Raw genomic sequence first — 24450 nt, 5'->3', positions numbered from 1 at the left:
TAATTAATAGCATGTTATTTGGTAAAATAAAGTGTATCAAAGTAGGGATAACTTAGGGTCTGTGAACTTGAAGTGAAAAATATTTTGATAACTTTCTTTTTTTTCTTTATTTTAAAAACTTTTTATTTTCAAGACATAATTTTCAGCATTCTCTCTTGCAAAACCTTGTTTTCCAAATTTTTTCTCCCTCTTTGTCTCCTACCACCTCCCCTAGATGTCAAGTAATCCAATATATATGCTAAACATGTACAATTATTCTCTGCATAGTTTCACAATTTTCTTCCTGCAGAAGAAAAATTAGATAAAAAAGGAAAAAATGAGAAAGAAAAAAATGCAACCAAACAACAACAAAAAATGAAAATACTATATTGTGATACACACTCAGTCCGCACAGATGCAGATGGCTATCTGCATCACAAGACCATTGGGACTGGCCTGAAATACCTTGCTGTTGAAAAGAACCACATCCATCAGAATTAATAATTATATAAACTTTCTGTTGCTGTATGCAATATTCTCCTGGTTCTACTCACTTCACTTAGCATCAGGATAACCATTTCAATTGTGCTTTTTAGCACTATATATTTCATTTTATGCATTTAAGAAGATTATTCCCAAAATTTGTCCATGGCTTTCATTATTCAATCAAAAGTTTCCATGGCACAAAACTATTTAATCCCTGACTTAAAGGTTTTCTTCCATCAATGTATCTCACATTTACATATAATATAATAATAATTTGGATTGCTTGAAAGATATGACATAAAATAATCATCTGATAATAAATATGAAATAGTGTTCATGTTTATGACACTTATGATATGCATTCACTATTGGAATAGAAGATATTCATCACAGAGTCTTAAATTGGAGAGAAAGTCCTTGTGGTTGTGGTTCTCCACATGCTCTTATTTTAAAATAATGTTATACTACATCAAGTCCCATAATCTACTGACTAAAGATCTGTAATCATTCAAGAATATAGCCTAACAAGGTAGGAAAGATCAAGTGGTTGAAAAATATCTATCACCAAGTTTATAATATTCAGAGAAAGTTTGAAAAATACAGTTTCCTTAAAATGTCAGTAACTGTCAACCACTCATTCAAGAAATTTTATAACAAAAGAAGAAAAGATATCACAATTAGAAAAAATAGAAGTAACTTTCCAAAATTATTTTTTAAAGATTTAAGAAAACTGTGACAATTTTAAGTAGAAGGAAAGGAGGTTTTAATAAATACAAAATGGTGAGATGGACAAGGGAACCTAGAGAAATAGAACTTTAAGAATTAGATGCTACCCATAGGGATTGATTTGGCTGAGTACCATTAGGGGTTGGGGAGGGGAAGCAAAGAATACAGGGTAAACACAAGACTCCATAAAGGAAGAAGAGAGGTAGAAATCAAAAAGAAAAAAAATGACTCACCAAATTTCATCTTTTCCTATTTCACAGGAGAGAATATTAACACTCTTTAAATGCATTTTCCAATGATTATTAAAGTGAATGTACTAGAATCTTTTTGCCAAAAAGTGTGTTTGTGAATTTTAGAAATAAGTTTATTTGCCATTAAAATGCCAAACTAGAGATGTTAAAAAGTTTTCTCTATAGAGTTCTAAAATAACTTCTTTCAACAAGAAATATAGATGGCTACTTTTTATTTCTGGGAAACAGGTGCAGTCCTCTTTAGAAGGGGAAAATACTTCAACCTCAGCATGGGAACAAGAAGGAAAACAACTGAAAAGAACATATAATTTAATTACACTATTGTCTCTCTGTGAAAGAGAGATTTGATGCAATTAAAGCACCTGTAACAAATAAAATTATCCAAGGGGTCTTTTCTTTACATTTCTTTTTTCCTGCATGAAGGGAGAGTTAGGATTACATTATCTGTGCCAATATAGTTGGGTTTCTCCAGTCTCCTCTTTTTTCCAGTTCCTTAGTATCTGGCTGATATCCCATAGCAATGGAGACTCGCCCTTCACTGATTATAACTCAGTGGGACCTCCTCTCCTTATTGATTTTTTAAATTAAGGCAAGTAGAGAAAGGAGATAATTTATTTTTTTAAAGGCAGGGGAGTCAACAAATGAGGCGAGATTTAGATTGGAGATGAACCATATCAAACACAAACATTTCATTTGTTTAGTAATTGATCAATTGATTAATTGACTCTAAGCTGCCAAGTACACCATATGGCATAATGACAATAGAGAGAAATTACAAACATCCAAATGATTTGCTTGATATAATTTCCAGGTTTGCCCAGAAAAATGTTAGCTTTGCAAGAATATTTCATGGTCATCCAAGTGGAATTATCTTCCTTTGGGCTTTTAGGGTAGAACAGTATGCAAATATTATGCATTTGCCAAACCATTGAATTTAATTTAAGGTTGAGAATGCTGGGAAGATTATAAGTGAAGAAAGATATTTGCTTAAGCAATGTTTTGACAAGCTCTACTGCATCATTTTTGTGTAAATATGAAATATAAAAATCAGAGAAATTTTGGTAAAGCATCATGGTTTTAATTGTATTTGGGTCAATTTTGCTTTGTTTTTTTTTCCAGCTATCTATGAACTCTCCTGTGAAGCTTATAAACACCTGGGCAAAACCTCAAATTTTTACTGGATTGATCCTGATGGCAGTGGGGCTCTGGGGCCTCTCAAAGTCTACTGCAACATGACAGGTAACTATATCATATTCACTCATATTTGAAGACAATTTAATGATATATCAAGAATAAAAGGTGTCTAGTGAAATGTAGTTTTATATTTTGTTGCATTTTCTGTTCTAGCATTTTATAAATTAAATATTATAAATTTTGTGTTAGTCACACAAATGAAATCACAGCTATTTAAAACCACAAACTAGATGTCAGAGATGTGAAATTGTTCCTGGAAGTATATAGCCTTAGAACACTACAATAGAAACCTTGCATTTCAATTTAAGTAATCAATGAGATACATTTAAAAAGTCAATACAAGAAAAAAGGACTCCAAAGTTAAATATTCTAAGACTGTAGTCACTTCAATGATTGGAGAAAATGACTATTGAAGCAATACCCACAATTCACAATGCTAAGAAGACAACTGAGGACTGTGTGATTGACTTGCACAGACATTTTAATCACAGAAAGTGGTAATTTCCTATTAATGTGCTATATTATGATTTTTGTTGTTTTTCATATTTTTAATTTTTATTTTGGTAATGCTACACAGAGAATGAGAGGCAATGTGATATAATGGACTGAGAATGGCCAAGAAGAACTGGCTTCAACTATCTCTGATGCACTGCCTCTGTGACCATCAGAATTATTGAATTTTTAGTGTCTCCACAATTTTTAGGCTTTCTAAGACAGAAGCGTCAAACATACAATCTTTTAGCTCATTACAACCTTGAATCAGATCGGAATTTATTAGATAATATTTAACATAATAAAAAATAGGATTTTACTTAAAATCAGGGTTTCACATGGCTTACATGTAGAATTTCTTTGGATGTGCAAGCTTACATTTTGCCCCATCTGATCCTTTTTTTTTTTACATTTTGAATTTTTATTTTTTTATTACATTTTGAAAATGTCAATATGTAGCCTGCAGGGATCCTATGTACAGATTTTTGTTTTTGTTTCAGTCATGTTCAACATTTCACCTCCATTTGGGCTTGGGTTTTTTGTTTATTTATTTGGCAGATACTGAAATAGTTTTCCATTTCCTTCTTCAATAGATGAATGACATAGTTAAGTCACTTACCCAGGATCACCAAGTAAGCAATTAATATCTGTGGCCAGATTTGAATTCAGGAATATTCCTGAATTCAGGTCCAGCATTCTTTCTACTTAGCTATCTCTTGTATAGATGAGTGATAGTCTTGACATCTATAAATGATGGATGAACTGATACAAATGAGATTCTGAGATTGTTGTGCTAAGACTGTAAATTTGAGTCACCTTTTTATTTAGCTCTAAAGGAAAAAAGTTTTGAAGTTGGATTGCTAACTTGTAGTGTTGGAATTGGAATGGGAAATCCCATTCCAATTTTGTGCATATGTGACATTAGACAAGTCACTTAACTTTTCTGGCCCTCAATTTTTCATCACCTGTGCAATGAAGGCATTGGACCATATGACCTCCAAGGTATTTTCTACCTCTAAATTTATGAGCATATAAAACAGATTGCCAATAGTTTCTGTATGAGTGCATAGATTTTGATAGAGGAAGATGTCTGCACAAACAAAAACAAAATTTTGTAAACCCCCAAAATCTTCCAGTATCTTTAGACTTACATCATTTGGATCTTACAGAGAATCCTAACTCTTTTTTTATCCATTCAAAATTAAGGGAAGCTATACATAAACCCTAAAAAATCTAACCACAAATATTCCTCTCATTCTCCCCAAAAGATAGTTGGAATCCCTTACTTGAGAACCAGAGATAGAGGTTCTCCTGACGCGTGCCCATTGTAATTTAGGACTAGAGAATAAGTTTCTAAGTCTTTGTAGGCTTCTAGACTACAATATATAGTATAAAGGTCCAAGGCTAGTTCCGATACTATTTTTTTCAGAGAAAAATGCAGATTTTCTATTCAGGGCCTTCCAAAAGCCTTGGTGGAGTTTTTATTTATTAAATTTTATTTATTTGATAAGTTAGTTTAGTTTATTTATTTGAACAGTTAAACCTTGAAACCACATTAAGATTTTTGAAACACCTTATTATATGGCTTTCTGGAAGCTGTTTTCTTTCATCACACCTGAGGAAGTCAAGTTAACAAGCATTTATTAAGTGCTCACTATGTATTAGGTTCTAGAGATAACTTTAACCCTAATAGTTGTGGAAACATCTCAAGGGTGATAGCCGACTTTGAGTTTCCACACCATATTTATTAGACTGGCAACAATGAGATGAAGAAAATTATACATCTTGGAAGTCCTGCAGGAAAAAGAAACACAGGAATACCTTAGTATTCTTTTGCTCTGTAGGTGAATTTGCCTCATAGTGAACAAAAGAAAAGGAAAGGTGTTTATATATACATACAAAAATATTTTATCACTTCTTTTTTTGTAGTAACCAAAAACTGAAAACTAAGGAAGTATCTCCTTATAGGACAATGGTTGAACAAATTAGGTGGCATTTGGATGTAATGAAATATTATTAGAACATTAAGAAATGACCAAATGGGTAGTTTCAGAGGAAACTGGGAAGACTCTTTTTAAATAATGGAGATCAAAGTAGATTTTTCTTTGCATGGCATTCAAATTAAAGTCTCATTTGCAGTTTGAGATTTTATAGCAATCTATATAGAGTCTATCTGTTTTCTCTAATGCTGTTTTATATTGTTTGAATTGCTAATAGTCTTTTACTTTCATTTTTACTTAAAATCAGGGTTTCACATGGCTTACATGTAGAATTTCTTTGGATGTGCAAGCTTACATTTTGCCCCATCTGATCCTTTTGTTTCTTCCTTCTCTGTCTCTAGTCATGTTTTTCTTTTCCTCTTTCTTCCATCACTCACATTTCTTCTTATTATTTGATGTTTTTCCTCCCTAATTTCTTCCCCCTCCTCCCTCCTATTATTTTTGTTTTGTTTGTTTGTTTGTTTGGTTGGTTAGTTAGTTGTTTTTTTTTTGTTTGTTTGTTTGTTTTTCCCCAGCCTTTCAGATATACTTTTAAAATTTCTATTCTGATGGTGCTGTCACCATTCAGGAGTAAACTTGAATTTTCATTGGTTTATGTCAACTATTTATATGTGACACACCCCTTTCTAGCTCAATAATAGTAATTATGATAATAGCACTATGTGTACATATATATGTATAATTATATATACACACATATAATCATAATGTATATACATACATTAAGGATCTGTGGTTTCATCACAAGAGGAATAAAAACAGCTGACATTTATGCTTCATGTTTAAAAGTCTGTTTATAAACTATCTCATTTGACATTCATACATTACAAAGTTGGTAGTTTAATTATTCTTTTAATTATTTTACAGATGTAGGAAATGAAAGTTCAGGAAGTTAAGGGACTCTTTTCAGCACATTATATACGTGATATTTATAAAAATATATAGTTGAAAAGTCAGGAAAAAATTCATTGATAAAGGGTAGAAAAAAGCAGATTTACACAGATCTAACTCTTAGCCTGGTATTCCTTTCAATATACCATGTTTTTTCTGTTATTGGTAAGTAATAACAGGGACTAAAACTGTACTCAACAGTATGCCTGAACCCCAGCTTAAAGTTCTTTGAATTATAAGCACTGTCATTTGTTTATATTTGTTGTCCCCACTCTACTTTGCAAGCACTGTGACTGTGTTCACATTCTGGAAATTTCATTTCATTTTACAAGCCAAGTAAAAAGCATTTTGTCCTCTAGATTATGAAGTGTGAAGCCCAAATATAGAACACCTACTGGGTTTCTTCTTGCACTAATTTTGTGGTTTTATCAAAAAAGCTATTGTGTTGTTTACATGATTTGTGTTTTATAAAGTCCTGGGGCCTAGCTGATCAGATGTTATTATCATCCATATGAGTATGAGCTGTTCTTTCCTCTTTATTCTAATACTTAGAGAGAGCTGATTACTGTAGTCCCTAAACACATTACACAGAATAAACTCAGAACTCTGAGTGGGAGACTTGCTAGAAAAGGGATAACAATGCATGACAGCATCAATTGGACTAGTTCATGGTGGAAAGGACAATAACTCAATTGTTGACCTATTTGTACTTTTAGTAATTTCCATGCAGTATTTAAAAAAAAAATTTAGTACTTATAAAATTATAGTATCAGGATTTAGAATTTTAAGGAAACTTAAAAGTCACAATATAATCATCTCATTTTTCAATTGACATAAATGAGAACTCAGAGGTATAGTAAGTTAGTAAAGAACAAGTCTTATGGCTAATTTTAGTTTCTGGGTTGTAATTGTTGTTGTTATTTCTTCCTTATCATAGGGAGAAACAAAACAAAAACAAACTATGAGGGTCCTAATTTTTTTATGCTCAAGGTTATATAAATTTCTGTAAGCTAAAGGCCAATGCCTTTAAGAGGCAATATGGTGTGGTCATTTCAAATCTTTATTTGGAAAATAACTGAATGACCTTGAGTCTATACTTTGGTTTTTTCATCCATAAAGTGAGAACTGGACTTTATGACCTCTAAGATCCCACCCGCCTCTTGAAATCAGTACTTCCATAATCTTTAACTATGTCTGTGATAGAGACCAGCAGCCTTATTCCTACATGAGTTGGTTGGCTTCTTCCTTTCCTAAATTTGATAGATAAAGGAAGATATGGCCCTGGATTAGCAAAACCATAGTTAAATCTATTGTATGGCAAAAAGTACATTAGACTGGGATTTAGAAGAGCTGGAATTAACTGGAACTTTTAGCTGGCTGAGTCACATTGGGCAGTTCATTTGCCTCAATTTCCTCATTTTTAAAATCAGAATAATAATACTTTCACTACTTATCTTACAAAGAGGGCCAAATGAGAAAATAAATCTAAGATGCTTTGAAAACAAAACTATGCAAATATTGGTGAAATAAAAATTAACTAAGAAACCAATCTCAGAAAGTTGTTTACTTGAAATGATACAATTGCTATAATAATGTTAATTTGGGAACTTTAATAATATAGGAAATTCCCTATATCCTATTTTATTTCCAGGAGAACTTTCCTTTGTTTTATATTGAAGTTTTAGGTATTAGTGATGACCATTATATTTACTGAGGTTCTTCGTGGTCTCTGGACCTGAGAGGTCTTTGAATCTGAGAGGCCTTACAAAACCCCTAGAAATTTGTACACCAGCCAAGATGTATTATGTCTCTTTAACATTATACCAAATTTTGTTGCCAGATCATATTATTTTTCTTACAAATAAATAACTTGTCTAATTCATTGTCTTTATCCACTTATTTTTCAAATTCTTGTCATGTAATACTATGGTATATATTACAGACCTCATGCTGATGTTTGATTGTTGGATGTGCTAAATTTCTTAGCTCTCTCTTTCCTCATTATTTATCATACTGTCAATAGTTATTTCTTCCAAATATTTACTTTTCCTAATTGTTCCACTAATACATCATAAATATTTTGAAAATAAAATGGATAGCTAAGTTATTAGGATAGCTGCATTAATTTTAGACTCTGCTTCAACTATTAGTATTTTTTCTGAAGGAATATTTCTTTCTTTCTTTAAAGACCAACTCCTAAGAAGCTATGAGAGAAGAAGTTTCTTCTCTATCTTCCTCAAATTGTAGATCAAGAAATTGTCTTACTGATTACATAGAGAAATCCACCTTACATTTTCTATAGCAATACCATAGAAAATGGGATCTGAGAGTGTTTTGGTTATTATCTTTGTCACTTAGTGTGTAGTTTATCTATTTCCAGGGCTTCTGTATCATTTTGGTCTTCTTCTCCTGAAAGAAAATCAGTTATCAACTATATAGGTTTCCCCATTTCATTTTGATGCTTGGGAGAAGGGAGGACTTTTCCACTTCCTCTGAAGCAAACCCCTCCTGCTACATACATGTCTTAGATGAAGGTTTTATTACAACAAAAGATGAATTGACTGACTGATAGAATCATTTAGTCATAGATTTGGAACAGGGTGTAAAATTGAAGATTATCTAATTCAACCTCCCCTTTTTATGGATGAAGGAATTGAAATGGGGAGCAGGGAATATGTCATTTGCCCAGAGTTATATATGTAGTAGGACAGAAAAATACAGTTTAGATTATGAGTTCTCTGTGGGCAGGAAGTGTGTTTGTTTTTTGCCTTTTTTTATATTCCTAGGGTTTAACACAGTGCCCTTCATATATTAAGCACTTTATAAATGATTATTACTGACTGATTGGTTTGCATTTTGATATCTTGGTTAACCTATAATTACTATTTTCTGTCCTTTATGAACTCCCATAATGTTGTTCCTCTTTCATCCTAAAGAATATCTCCTTCCCATCCTTATGTTACCTTTTCTTATTCAACTATTCATCCTTTCCTGGATAACTTCCCTTTGTTTGAAACACCTTATCTTTGCAGCCTCAGCCTTTGCTAGCCTCTCACCAGCTGTCTTTGTTCTGATCCTTTCTAATCACTCAACCCTTCCTGCTGGGGTGCACAGCCATTTCAGTTCATCACTCAGTATAAATCTTTGAATCCAATCCAGTTCATACAGATTCGATTGAAAATCTGAAAACTCACAGATCAAACCAAGTTCTTTTAAATACTCCCTCCCTTTTGTAAGTGACTGCTTACTTAGGGAAGACTCCCTTTGGATTCTCATTCCACTGATGGTCTCTAACCACCTATTTTTCTTGTATAGTTCTTTACTCTCAGCCATAATAATGGTGAAATACTGCCACAAAACTCAATGGCATCATCAGTTAAATAGGTTGAAAGGGAGAGATAGCCAACCAGAGAACCAACTACAAAGTAGTACCACAAATTTGATTCCAAAGCTTGAAGTCACAATTAGGCATAGAACAAAGGTGTTAACTGGTTTTGAGATAATTAATAGACATTACTTAGTATAACAGCCACCTGTAATATCATCCTTCTTTAGCATTCTCCAATATATCCCCTCAATCTATCTACACAATATTGAATGATAAACCTCATAATTGTCAATTATTGAATCATAAAAATTGAAGTCAAGAAGATAGCTTCACAATAAAATGGGGAAAGATTTTTACATCCTAAGGTTCTGATAAAAGCCTCATTTCCAAAATATATAGAGAATTGATTCAAATTTATAAGAAATCAAGATATTTTTCAACTGATAAATGGTCAAAGGATATGAACATCCAATTTTCAGATGAAGAAATTAAAACTATTTCTACCCATATGAAAAGGTGCTCCCAAATCATTATTGATCAGAGAAAGTCAAATTTAGACTACTCTGATATACCACTACACACCTGTCAAATTGACTAAGATGACAGGAAAAGATAATGATGACTACTGGAGGGGATGGGGGAAAACTGGGACACTGATACATTGTTGGTGGAATTATAAATGAATACAAACATTCTGGAGAGCAATTTGGAACTATGCTCAAAAAGTTATCAAACTGTACATACTCTTTGATCCAGCAGTCCTTCTACTGGGCAAAGAGATCTTAAAGAAGGGAAAGAGACCTATATGTGCAAAAATGTTTGTGGCAGCCCTTTTTGTAGTGGCTAGAAGCTGGAAAATGAATGGATGCCCATTAATTGGAGAATAGCTGGGTAAGTTATAGTATATGAATGTTATGGAATATTATTGTTCTGTAAGAAATGACCAGCGAGGTCTGGGGAGACCTACATGAATTGATACTAAGTGAAATGAGCAGACCCAGGAGATCATTATACACAGCAACAACAAGATTATATAATGATCAATTCTGATGGATCTGGCTCTCTTCAACAATGAGATGATTCAAACCAGTTCCAATTGTTCAGTAAAGAAAAGAATCAGCTACACCCAGCAAAAGAACTATGGGAAATGAGTGTGGACCACAACATAGTATTTCTACTCTTTCTGTTATTGTCCACTTGCATTTTTGTTTTCCTTCTCGGGTTTTCTTCTTTCTAGATCCAATTTTTCTTGTGCAGCAAGATAACGGTATAAATATGTATACATATATTGGATTTAACATATTTAACATTTATGGGACTACCTGCCATCTGGTGGAGGAGGTAAGGGGAACGAGGGGAAAAGTTGGAACAGAAGGTTTTGCAACAAAAAACGAAGATAGCTTGGAGTTTGTCAAGTCCCTTCATATTGTAGATTAGTTTAGTCCCTTCATGTTGGGACCTAATGAAATTAAGCAATGAGGTACATAATTATATTGTAGTTCAGTGATAGACATGGAATCAGAACATGGATTTTCTTAATTCTAGTTTTGTGCTTTTTCTACTATGTCTAAAAAAATCTATAATTGCACAGGTCACTGAGCCATTGCTTTATTTCATCAAACTTGTGGACTATAGCAAGGGGAAAAAAATTTCCTTGAGGAAACAACCTTGGGGTTGTTATTTCCCCTCTTTGATGTGCTTTTCTGATTCAAAATGAAGCCTCTGAAGACTTAAGAATAAGAGTGGTCATTGAGCCAAAAACAAATACTATCAACAAATTGACTAAAAGAAGCAGTAGCAATAGCTGGGAAGAGATGAGCAGAATATTGTTTGTTTTGCTTATTATCATACGTATTGAATTCCTATGAAAAGATGAACAATTTTGGTACTTTGTATAACTGTCTTCTAGAAGGTTAATACTTTTGGCAATTAATTATGTTTAAGCTCACTCTTCCTTTCTATCTTCTAATGATTTTCCTATCACTACACCATCTCTTAGACTTCAAATAAAACTGTTTTATACATTTCTAATGTATTTATCATTATAATTATCTTTTTTTTTACTTATAGAGTAATCTGCAGGAACAGGGGGATATATCTAAATAGTTGTCCTACCCAGTCCATTCTCCAGTATTGTTTCTAGTAGGTAATTAATTCACATTTATTGGATCAGACTGAACTATATTCAGAAGAATTTTATAGTTAAAAGATATATAGGTGCTATACTTATCTAAAGATTCTACAAATTGGTTAAGATAACTAATATTAAAACTGTTTCTACACAAGAGCAGATCTTGGGTACCATTCTATTATGGCTTTCTTGTGATCTAATATATACATTGAATTTTGAATGGGTGAGAATATGCCAATATACAATTAGGTCTTTTTTTTTGCATTGTCATTTCTCTGATAGAGTTCTATATTTTTGAGCAGAAGAGAGGAAGCTTTATACAGTATTTACAAAGAGGCAAAACCCAAAACTGAGTTATAAGCTTTCACATAAATAAAATAAGCATTCTCACATTATTCCTATCTTGGTTTACCTTAAAAGAGTACCTGCTAACTTTTGTCAAATATAGTTTAGTTTAATGATCATCTAGATCCTTTTTTACTCAGCAGGAGAAATAGTAGTAATAGACCAACAATAGGCATTATGGAGGGCTAGGCAAAATGTCTTCTTTACTTTATCTTTACTCCTATTTTACCCTTTTATTCCCTTTTATTTCTGAACCAGCTTCCTCCAATGGTCTCAGCAAAACTGACACATTAGATCACATTAAGTTGTTAATGATTTTTTCTAATATACTAACTCCCTTAAGAGTTTTTGCTTTTCACAGGACTTTGGGGGGGAATTATTTAAAGAAAATGGCTCATTAGTAGTAGCAGAATTTCAATTACAATGTTCCCCACTTTGGGGTAGCTGACCTTCCTTTCTAAATCAGATTTTTATCTCCGTGAAGTTCCCTACTCTGCTAGATGTAAGATGTGTACTACAGCATTGTCACTGACAATCTAATAAATATTTTATGAGTTTGCTCCTTTTCAGTTTTTCTTTCTGAAAGGATTGTGATTGTCTCTGTCAAACACAGTGACCAGCATTAATTCAATAAACAAAAAATATTTGTTTAGTTCCTACTAAGGACAAAGAACTCACAATGTGAACATAGGAAGAATGGAGAGGGACTAGTTACCAAGATGAACAAGATACAATCCTTACTTTCAAGGTAGAATCATTTTTGAGAAAGAGGTCATCTGATGGTCTAGAAGGAGAATAAGGCACATATAAGCACACACACACACACACACACACACACACACATGCATATAAATAACTGCAACAGTAAACTGTGAACTCTTTGAGACCAGGAAATATCTTCTGCCTTTCTTTGTACTTCCATTTAGCACACAGTGCTTGGCACATGATATAAACTTAATGCTTATTGATTGACAAAATGAAACATGGGCAATGCTAAAGACACTAGGAGGAAGAGGAAAAGCTATATGAGGAAGTTCCATTTGATTTGTTTCTTAAAGGATGGATGAGATTTCAATAAACATCTTTGAAGGTCATCCATGACTAAGGTCATAAGCCAAGTCTGACATGGATTAAAAAAATTTAATGTACATTCTTTGCCACCTTCTACCAGAGATAGCTACAATTTGGAAGGCCTTCACCTACTCTATTTTTCCAATAGCCTACAATTATTTTCTAACTGGAAAGTCAAAACAGCATTAGAGTGAGAATCAAAAGGCTTGTTGTCATTAAGGTTTAAGTCTGTAGGTTTTTTTTAGTTTTATGAATTTCAGCAAGTTATTGTAATGCTTTCTCCTTTACTACATAACTTATTAAGGAAGAAATTGATAATATTCTTAGTGCTTGTCTTACAGACTTGGGAAATGTCTGGCTCAAATCAACATAAACTATTCTTCTTTCTCTGTATTTTAGATTTTATTACAATACTTATCACATTATTGGAATAAACTTAACAACTTCAGGTTGATGTGGATCTGACCTCACTAGTCTCACTTCTAAAATATCATTAACATGGATTAACTCTAGTTCAGTTTGCCTTTGGCCCTTTAAACATGTCCTTATCATATTGATTGGCTCACCTATCTTGGCAGAAAAATAAAAGAATGAAATAATGCAAAATACAAAAAAAAATTGTCAATAGTTCAAGATTTTTTTTTCAACATTTCTAGGAGATATTGATTTAACACCCTAAAAATGTTAGGTTAAAGATCTTTGTCACTCATAGATTTTTTAAACCATCTTGCTACAAGAGAGATATTAATTTTCTTGATTGGAATGCAAGTGAAATATAAAGAATAATGTCTTCCTAAAAATTCAAATGCTTAAAAGTTATATGAGCCTGTTAACTATGGCTGTTCATTTAAGGAAAAATTAGAAACAAACATTCTTCATTAAAAAAATTGGAAGGTGACATTTTCAGTATCTATTAGGCCAAAAGATTCAAATATTTTCTTCTTTGAATATGAGAACACTTGGATTAAAAGAAGAAAATTTCTCTTGGTAAATTCAGACTATTCAAAACTAGAGAATCTGATATAATTTGACCTTACTCTCTTGGGTTTTACATTACTTTCCACTTTTGCAAACTTTGAAGAAAAAGAAGAAAACTTTGGTAAGAATATTTCTAGAATATCAGATATTCCAAATAAATGTAGTAATGAGTCTAATTGTAAATGGCACAGAAGAAAGTCTTTATATTATGTGAGTTCTCATCAGGAGAATGTCAGAGGTACTTCAAACTAAACTTTTCAGTATAAGCATTTACTTCTCAGAAACTGACACAATGCTATACATCAGAGCTTGATTTTTATTTATTTATTAATTATCTAGGCTTAAGAAATTGATGGACTAAATGTTTTTATTAGTATGTTGTGTATACACACACACACACACACACATACACACATCCTTTTTTTTTTTTTCAAAGATCTGATTGTTAAATATTTGTCAACATAACCCTTGGACTCACATATACCTGTCTTCTTCAGTGTACCATTTCTACTTTATGACCACCCTTCTCACACCTCAAAATTTCTCATTCTGTGTGATTGGTAACATAAGTACATTAAAAATATATTTTCCATTGGCTTGTATATTAAACGTCTAAGCACCTCTGAAGCCTGGAGTAGTTGTATAAATTATCTAAAGATATATATTGGGGCTAGAAGTCTTGATTGTATATTCAGTGTTCTTTTCACTAATCATAATGAGAAACTTTGAAATGTACTTAACTCAAACAAGTGATTTTTATGATGTGTCAAATCAAATAATTTACCTTATCTTCCTATATTTAGAACCAACACCATTTACTTTAGTCTAATTTTTCTCTGAGCTTGTCCTCAAGAATTGTGCATTCTTAGACCACAGGAAGAATCTCAGAGGAAACTCATTTAACCCAAAGTGACATAAGAATTTCTTCTATAGGGTACTAGCCAAGATCTTCCAGATTTTGCTTGGGGATATTCAGTGAAGGAGAATTCATTATCTTGTAAGGCAGTTCATTTTTCCTTACATCAAACCTAAATTTGTCTTTGGAATTTCTACCTAGTGCTCCCAGTTCTGCCTCTTGGGAACAAACAATTTATCAAAGCCCTCTTTGTGAAAGTCCTTTAGATAAATGAAAATAACTACCCACCTCTTTGCCATGTCTCTATTATGACTAAGTCATAATATTTCTTCTAGTTCTTTTTTTCTCTAGTTCTTTCAATGAACCTCATATTATTGTGCCACAATTCTCTCTAAATTGTCCTTGCCCCAGTTTCCCTAAATTGTTCTGCATCACTTCTTTGAATTGTTCTACCTAAATCCCCCTGGGTTGCAACACCCCCCTCCTGATCATTAGGATTGATATAATTTAGGGCTGGTTACTTTAAGGTTATAAATTGTAAATGTATAAACTCAAGATAAGAAGGAGTTCAGACTTTCTGGCTCCTAAGTCCTCCCAGTTTATCTGAATTTATGGTCCTCACCCCCCACCCTATCAGAACTGGATTGATAGTCCTTTTCCACTCTCAGTGCTGAGACTCCACCACTTGCCTTGGTCTACCCTGGTCCCTTAGATTCATGTGTATACATTTCTTGGGAAACTCACATTTGCTGCTGAATATTTTGAGACTTATTCAGCCCTGGGGGCAACATGGATCCTGTTTTGCCCCCAGTACAATCTCTCCCTCTCAAATTAAATATTAAAAACTCTCTAATCTCTATCTTGCCTCAGTTTCTCTAGTATTACAATATAAAATTATCCCAAGGCATTTTACTAGATTAGTGACATTCCTCTTGGTCACAGAATTTTAGATTTAGACATGAGTCCTAAAACTTCTAGTCTAGAAGACTTAGCCTTCTAGTCTAATCTCATTTTAAAGAAATTTGGAGAGGACAAATTACTTTCTAAAGTTATATAGTTAATTAATGGAAGAGCCTGGAATTCAGAACCAGATATTCTTACTCCTTATGCAGTGAAATTTCTCCTATATGATACTGACTGCTCTGGAGCTTGGTATTTCCAAAAATGTGCTATCAAAAAACAAATGCAATTTTCCATGTATGGTTTGAAAAGAAAAAAGTCCAGGGATACTCGCCATCCTAGTTTCAGGTACTATACTTTACTTATGCTCCTTTAATTGTCACATCTGATCGAATCCTTCCCAGCAGTAATATTTTGAGATAATACTTAAGCCAGCCAAGCTGAATCCTTCATTCTTCTAGATCTATTCTCAACTCTTCATACTTCTCCACCATTTCTCAGTTTGGATATAATCTCCCATCCATTAGCTCCTCTTTTTTTGTGAATTCCTACATTAGAAGCTTAAGTATAGGAAGTATTTTTCTTCTTCCTTGCATTTATATTCCCAGTACTTAACACAATTCCTGGTACATAATGGGTGCTTAATAAATCCTTTTCTAGACTGATCAGTAAATTGATGGGTCTTTTTGTTTTCTATCTTAATGCAGCCTATCACTTTTTTGCTATGTCACAATTCTAACTGATATTTTGCTTGTAAAACAAAAAATAATCCTCAGAGCTCTTTAAAATTAGCTTACATTTAATATTCCCTACCTTAAAATGTCAAACAACATAAACTGGGCCAGACAGATCTATGATATACTACTAGTCCTTCCTTCCAAGTTGAAATCCAACAATCAATGACTGACCATTCAATCAATTTCAGATCTACATAACAATATCAACATTCCCTAGTTCATTCTAAGTTTTAGTGTTCTTGACACTATCATTTTATTTAACTGTCTGAAGCCAAACTATTCTACTATCTGGTAGAGTTCACTATAGTAATAAACCTTTTAATACAGGTATAGCTATTTTTCCTGACTCCTTCCTGCAGTGACCTCTTGGTCTTCACCTCTGCTGCACTACTTGTTTGAAGCTGAAGAAAGTTGTTGAACTGCTTGGGAAAATACAATGAAGGAAGTAAATTTGTCTTTAGAAATTTTCCTCTTAAAAGTGATTCCCTTTGTTTGCCAGGACTACTTCTGCTGTTTAAGTGAGGGAGTTTATAGGAATTATTTAAAAATCTAAACCCAAAGTTTTTTTTTTCTTTTATAATTCATGTGTTCAGCCAGGAAAAAAGATTGGAACCTTTTTGGATCAGGGTAGAACACTAGTTGTTTCTGGATCTCTTATACTATTATCAAACTTTGATCATCCTTACTGCAGCCCCACTTTTGGCAAATTAGAAAATATACAGTTCAAAATCAATTAAGATTGACCTTTTATATTAAATGGACTGGCTCTGAAACTAATTAAAACAGCAAGTAAACAACTTTAAAGAAGAGAAAACTCTAGGTTTAAATATCTATCCTTTAAGATAGAGAGAAAGGAGGTAAGGGGAAGAGTTAAGCTTGAGACCTTGGTCAGCACAAATTAGATAACCCTATTACTACTGACTCATAGATGAAAGAAATATAACACCAGCAAATAGCTTAAATTGAGTATTCATGCAGAATAGTAGTTAGTTCTAAAATTAAAAAGTTGATAGATGCCTTGTAGAGAATTTTACTAGCAAGATAAGAAATTTCAATAATATTGAATAATATTCAATAATTGAATATTATGTTCAATAATATATAATATGTGAATAATAATATTAATGAATAAGTTCATTAAGAACTGTTGAGCAATAGAAAGATGTGATAAAAATTTTATTTATGGTATTCTAATTAACTACCATAAAGTTGGTGTTTTAAATATTTATTTAAATTGAAATTTTAAATATTTATTTAAAATGTAATTAAATTGGCATGTTTAATATTAGGTGTATGGTAAGGATAATAGATAAGAAAAAAATGAAGATATTTTATAAAGCTGTTGCAAAAATCAAAGGATGTGGTGGTAAGGATTTGGTCTAGAGTGGTATTCATGATTATAGAAATGAAGGGAAGTAGACAAGAAATACTATAAAGAAGTAATAAATTGGACTGGGTGTCTAATTGGATATATGGGTTGAGACAGAGAGAAGATTTAGTGATTAATATAAGATTTTATATTTCACTTACTAGACCTCCCCATGGTAATACCTTACCAGATGAAGGAAAGTCAGGTTGAAAAACTGTTTGTGAGTTGTAAATGAAAGGACACCCATTTGTAAATGTTCAATAAATAGTTGGAAACATGCGGCTAGCGTTTGTGAGAAGTTTTATAACTAGTAGTAGAGTTTTTTTTTTAAATTTTTATTTAATAATTACTTTATATTGACACTCGTTTCTGTTCCAATTTTTTTTCCCTCCCTCCCTCCACCCCCTCCCCTAGATGGCAAGCAGTCCTTTATATGTTGGATATGTTGCAGTATATCCTAGATACAATATATGTTTGCAGAACCGAACAGTTCTCTTGTTGCATAGGGAGAATTGGATTCAGAAGGTATAAATAACCCGGGAAGAAAAACAAAAATGCAGATAGTTCACATTCGTTTCCCAGTGTTCTTTCTTTGGGTGTAGCTGCTTTTGTCCGTCATTTATCAATTGAAACTCAGGTCTCTTTGTCAAAGAAATCCATCAAAATATGTCCTCATACAATATCGTTGTCGAAGTGTATAATGATCTCCTGGTTCTGCTCATTTCACTTAGCATCAGTTCATGTAAGCCTTGCCAGTCCTCTCTGTATTCATCCTGCTGGTCATTTCTTACAGAGCAATAATATTCCATAACATTCATATACCACAATTTACCCAGCCATTCTCCAATTGATGGGCATCCATTCATTTTCCAGTTTCTAGCCACTACAAACAGGGCTGCTACAAACATTTCGGCACATACAGGTCCCTTTCCCTTCTTTAGTATTTCTTTGGGATATAAGCCCAGTAGAAACACTGCTGGATCAAAGGGTATGCACAATTTGATAATTTTTTGGGCATAATTCCAGATTGCTCTCCAGAATGGTTGGATTCGTTCACAACTCCACCAACAATGCAATAGTGTCCCAGTTTTCCCGCATCCCCTCCAACATTCATCATTATTTTTTCCTGTCATCTTAGCCAATCTGACAGGTGTGTAGTGGTATCTCAGAGTTGTCTTAATTTGCATTTCTCTGATCAATAATGATTTGGAACACTCTTTCATATGAGTGGTAATTGTTTCAATTTCATCCTCTGAAAATTGTCTGTTCATATCCTTTGACCATTTATCAATTGGAGAATGGCTTGGTTTCTTATAAATTTGAGTCAGTTCTCTATATATTTTGGAAATGAGGCCTTTATCAGAACCTTTAATTGTGAAAATGTTTTCCCAGTTTGTTGCTTCCCTTCTAATCTTGTTTGCATTAGTTTTATTTGTACAAAGGCTTTTTAATTTGATGTAATCGAAATTTTCTATTTTGTGATCAGTAATGGTCTCTAGTTCATCTTTGGTCACAAATTTCTTTCTCCTCCACAAGTCTGAGAGATAAACTATTCTATGTTCCTCTAATTTATTTATAATCTCGTTCTTTATGCCTAGGTCATAGACCCATTTTGATCTTATCTTGGTATATGGTGTTAAGTGTGGGTCCATGCCTAATTTCTGCCATACTAATTTCCAATTATCCCAGCAGTTTTTATCAAATAATGAATTCTTTTCCAGAAGTTAGGGGCTTTGGGTTTGTCAAACACTAGATTGCTATAATTGACTATTCTGTCTTGTGAACCTAGCCTTTTCCACTGATCCACTAATCTATTTCTTAGCCAATACCAAATGGTTTTGGTGACTGCTGCTTTATAATATAATTTTAGATCGGGTACAGCTAGGCCACCTTCATTTGATTTTTTTTTCATTAATTCCCTTGAGATTCTCGACTTTTTATTGTTCCATATGAATTTTGTTGTTATTTTTTCTAGATCAATAAAATATTTTCTTGGAAGTCTGATTGGTATAGCACTAAATAAATAGATTAGTTTAGGGAGTATTGTCATCTTTATTATGTTCGCTCGGCCGATCCAAGAGCACTTAATATTTTTCCAATTATTTAAGTCTGACTTTATTTGTGTGGAGACTTTTTTATAATTTTGCTCATATAATTCCTGACTTTCCTTTGGTAGATAGATTCCCAAATATTTTATGGTATCAACAGTTATTCTGAATGGAATTTCTCTTTGTATCTCTTGCTGTTGGGTTTTGTTGGTGATGTATAAAAATGCTGAGGATTTATGGGGATTTATTTTGTAGCCAGCTACTTTGCTAAAATTATGAATTATTTCCAATAGCTTTTTAGTAGAATCTCTGGGGTTCTCTAGGTATACCATCATATCATCTGTAGTAGTAGAGTTTTGAGAGTAATCAGATCATAGTTTTCAGAAGCCAGAGATCCTAAGGCAAAATTATGAACTTTGGGGATGTTCTAATGGTTAAGCAATAGAGAAGGAACAAAATCATTCAAAAGAAACCAAAAAAGCTAATCATAAGAGAATGAGTATAGCATAGAATGAGTAGTAACATAGAGACCAAGAACAGAGTTAGTTTTTAAAGAAAAGATGGTTACCAACTAAGGGACTTTGTCTGTGGCCTCAGAGATACCATATTTTTTCTCATATGCCTTCTCATATTGTTATAAAAATGTACTGTTTAATCTATTCATCCTAATTGGATTTTTTAAAAAATTACCATAGATTTAAGGAACAATATTACTACAAATTATTTAAGAACAAGGATGACTCTATAGACACAGAGTTTAGTTTAGGAGGTACATTTCAGTCTTCAGTTCTGGACATCTTGATTTAGCTATCAGGATTTAGACTGTCCTCAGCCGAGTCCTTTTACTGCAGTCTCTATTCTCTCTAAGTCTAGTTTCATTCTAAAGTACACTGAAGAATTTGAGCTTTCTCTCTTTCTCCTTACCGGCAGAGACAAGTATGACATAGATCAGGTCTCTATTCCCTATTCCTAATGCTAAATGAATTACAAAATTGGCACAATTTCTCTAACTCTTCAAAGGCTGGAATTTCTTTGATCTTCATTTTCTATAGGACTCTTCAAGTACTTTTTTCCTCTCTTGATTTCTCTTTTCTTCTAGGGTGTTGGGTTCTCATTTTATCTTGCTTGATCTGGAATAGTGACATTTTTCCTGATTATTTACATATCTATCTTGACTTAATTCTAACCACTTTCCCCTGCAATAAAAACTTTACCATAAAGTTCAACATATATAAACTATAATTCAGTAGTTCTATGTTCTCATTCATATGATCACTTTTTCCATTGATTTAAATCATAATCCATTTAGGCCTGTTCACTATGTAAGACTATTAATGATATCCTCCCATAAATCTATTACATAAGGTCTATCTAGTGTCAGAAAGTGTTTTTGTGGACTAGGGCTGCCCAGGCTGATCCCTAATAGTTTGGGTTCAAGATAGTAATAAAATGAGACACCTCTAAGTATTTAGTAATTTTTAAAAGGATATTTGCTTAGTCACAGTGTGGGGAGAATAATCACCAAGTTTAAGCTTTGATTCAGAAGAACTCAGCTTCTTTGCCTTTATAATTGCCCATGTTGATTCAACAGAAAAGCATCAGGGAAAAGCCAAAATTCCTCCTGGATTTTTGTACTAAAATAATCAGAAAGCAATATCAATTGCCTTTTTAGTCCCCTGCTCCATTTATATCTTAAAGACATTTTCAATACTTTTTTGGGGGAAAATACTAGTTCAGTCCATATCAAGAGAATTAGTTGACAATTAGAGGCCCTTACTTCTTAATATTATGTGATTGACAAATTCAACAAAGCATATAGATTGCAATATACCTGTATGAATTACTTAGGTAGTAAATAGTCAACAAATATTTATTGATTGATTATAGCGAAAGTAATAGTTCTGGCTTTTGCAGATAAATGTAAATATAAGAAATATGAGTTTAAAAGTATGCATCTCCCACAACATTAATTTATATCATAGGAGAAAAAAATAGGGTCTTATCGTATTTTGCAATTTATTTGGGAACTAGAAATATGTTTATTTTTAGTGTACAATTTTAAAGCAATATATTCAACTGTTTGCTTTTGCACATTAAATATATTTAACCCTATAACATGAATTATATTAGTTTGCCCAAATGTATGTAGGACATCCACTAGAATCATCAGGCAAATGCAAGATGGTTTATCAAGTTAAGATTTACACCTGTATTGTCATCTGCAACATACTATTTTGGGCTGACCAGTGAAAGAGATATCTACTGGAGAAATAATTTTTTTCTTTTCTATAAATTTGTATAGATATTGGCAATTCTCCCATGTCCAAGATAAAAATGCTTTTAACTAATACAACATTTGTGTAATCAAAAGGAGAATCCCTTGCATGGTAATCATTATGTTAAGAAGAGTTAGCACTTGTCAGAGATTTTAATATGGGGAGTCCTTTTGGGTAGGATTTGGTTTGGAGAGATGGCTCCTGAGGTTTCTTCCAAGATGGAGGTTCCAACATAAAAAGCTCCCATCCCTTTTAATGTCAGAAAGAATTCCTTGCTGTTCCAAAGCAATAATGCAAAAATGATACTTGTCATACCTATGTGGAATTTGTTTCATTAGTAGAAGCATATTTATTATAATTGTTGGCAGAGGAACTTGATTTCTCTGTGGAATTATGCAGAGCTTCAAGTTACAAACAATCCACTAATGGTGGCTTTCATTTCTGCAAATGTCTATATTTGACAAGCAGCTGTCACCATGAGTATTAAAGTACTGAGAATTAACCTTACATGCCAATTTCTTTTCCTTAATTTTCTCTTAAACTGATATTCATTTGTATGTCCTGGTACAAGTAGCTTTGATAGACAACATGGAGATTGGATTGAGTGTGTGTGTATATATATATAGGTGTGCATATATATATATATGTGTGTGTGTGTAGACAAACACACACACATACATATATATACACATATATTTACTTTTAAAAGTATCACATGCCAAAGATATGTTAGATTTTACTTAATCATATATTTAACATTTATTATGTGAAAAATCTAAACTAGGTGGTGTAAAGAATAGAATGTGCTCTGAAGCTTTTAAGGAATCGTCTAAACTGAACACAGGTTTGGTTATGATTTTACCAACTTTTTTTAGAATGTATAATCTTGAAAAACTCCTCTGACTTTCTGGGTAAAATTAAGGGCATACTAGATGATCTCTGAAGTCCTTTTCAACTTTAGAATTCTTAATTCTAAGACCTCAGGCAAAGAACATATTAATATTTTAACAGGACTTTTCATACTTGCTATGTCCTTTTTTTAGAATGATACCAGTCCTCTAGAGCAAGGGTTGGCAACCTTTCAAAGATAGCTTATGTCTTCATTTATTCACTTCATGATTTATATAACACCAACACCACCATCCTCAGGTGAGTTGTTGGCAGAGATACATTCTGGGACAATTCAAAGGTGTGCTCCTTCTAGACTCAACAGTAGCACGAACAGATGGTTGAAAAGAACAAAGGAACATGTGGGATGGACTCTGTATATCAGACTGTGCTAATGTTTTAGCAAGTTCTTTTTAGTTCTCTGCAAGTGGCTGGTCTTAATGAATTCCCCATTAAGATGCAAATTCCCCTGAAGTGTCAATATTAAGTCATTATCCATAAACATCTTAATTTTTAGTTGTCATTCTTACAAACATTATTATGCCTACTTAATAGATGAAGAAACTGACTGATATCTTCTGTCTACAAGTTCTACCCTTTAATACTGTTTAAGTAAATATTGATTGGAGTTAAGTTGAGAGGAAGAATTGAGATAAGTTAGAGACAGAGATGTAGAAGCAAATTTCCAAAACCTGAAAGGAGGAAGCAGTACTAATAGAAAAGAGTACTAAAGACAGTCACCTTTCACTTCACAACTTTTACTAGAGTTTCCTCTGTCCCTGTAATTCCAAGTTATCCCATTTTCCACCTTTGCTCCTCTATCATTTAGCACCAATTCCTGCTTCAAAAAAAAAAATTCTTCATATCTCCAATGCTTTGGAAATTCGGAAATTTGGAAACTCATATTCTCATATGGACACATTTTCAAGTAGAATTTTTGATCAGGTTGAATTCCAGATTTATAAATCCATAAACCTTTAAGCATGGGACCTATTGTCTATTTCTTCTTTATAAAAAGTGTGTCTAATACTGACTCCTGGACATAAATGCTTTCAAGAGCAAGAGTGGTCTTGATATTTTTTAGCACATTAGCAAGGAACAGGTGAGAAAATCTTAAACCCCTGAGAATATGAACAACATCCTTAGCTATACAACTTTCACTTTTGTATCCCATTATACTTAAAACTTGGTTACTTTTGTTTGAAATCCACATTTTCTCCCATAATTATGAAGCCTATATTGGATGAATTTAAATGAAAGGTACAGTTTCACTGGGACACTCCTGTCCTAAATTGAAACAGGAAAATTAAAACTACTTACTAATAAGATAATGATGAAAAGACTTGTATTAATTTATAAATACATTTTGGTGTGTGGAGAGAGTACAAAATGCTTTAAATCAGGGGGAAGGGATAAAAACCAAACTTTACCCTATTCTGTATTCCATATGCAGGCTGTAGTGCTGAGGATCTTAACTTTCAATCTGTAAATGGATTTCCTTAGG

General features: G+C 32.8%; 1 protein-coding gene across 1 annotated transcript in view; it reads left to right on the top strand.

Moving 5' to 3' along the window:
* CNTNAP2 (contactin associated protein 2) overlaps positions 1–24450 on the top strand; it is a 2126697-nt gene that overhangs the window by 1165148 nt on the left and 937099 nt on the right. Inside the window, exon 12 of the mRNA XM_051962375.1 lies at positions 2562–2681. Coding sequence (XP_051818335.1) covers positions 2562–2681 — 120 coding nt within the window. The remainder of the gene's footprint in view (positions 1–2561; positions 2682–24450) is intronic.

This window comes from Antechinus flavipes, chromosome 5, assembly GCF_016432865.1.
Source record: "Antechinus flavipes isolate AdamAnt ecotype Samford, QLD, Australia chromosome 5, AdamAnt_v2, whole genome shotgun sequence".
In the NCBI taxonomy this organism is placed as follows: domain Eukaryota; kingdom Metazoa; phylum Chordata; class Mammalia; order Dasyuromorphia; family Dasyuridae; genus Antechinus; species Antechinus flavipes.
This window is presented reverse-complemented; position numbering and strand designations above follow the sequence as displayed.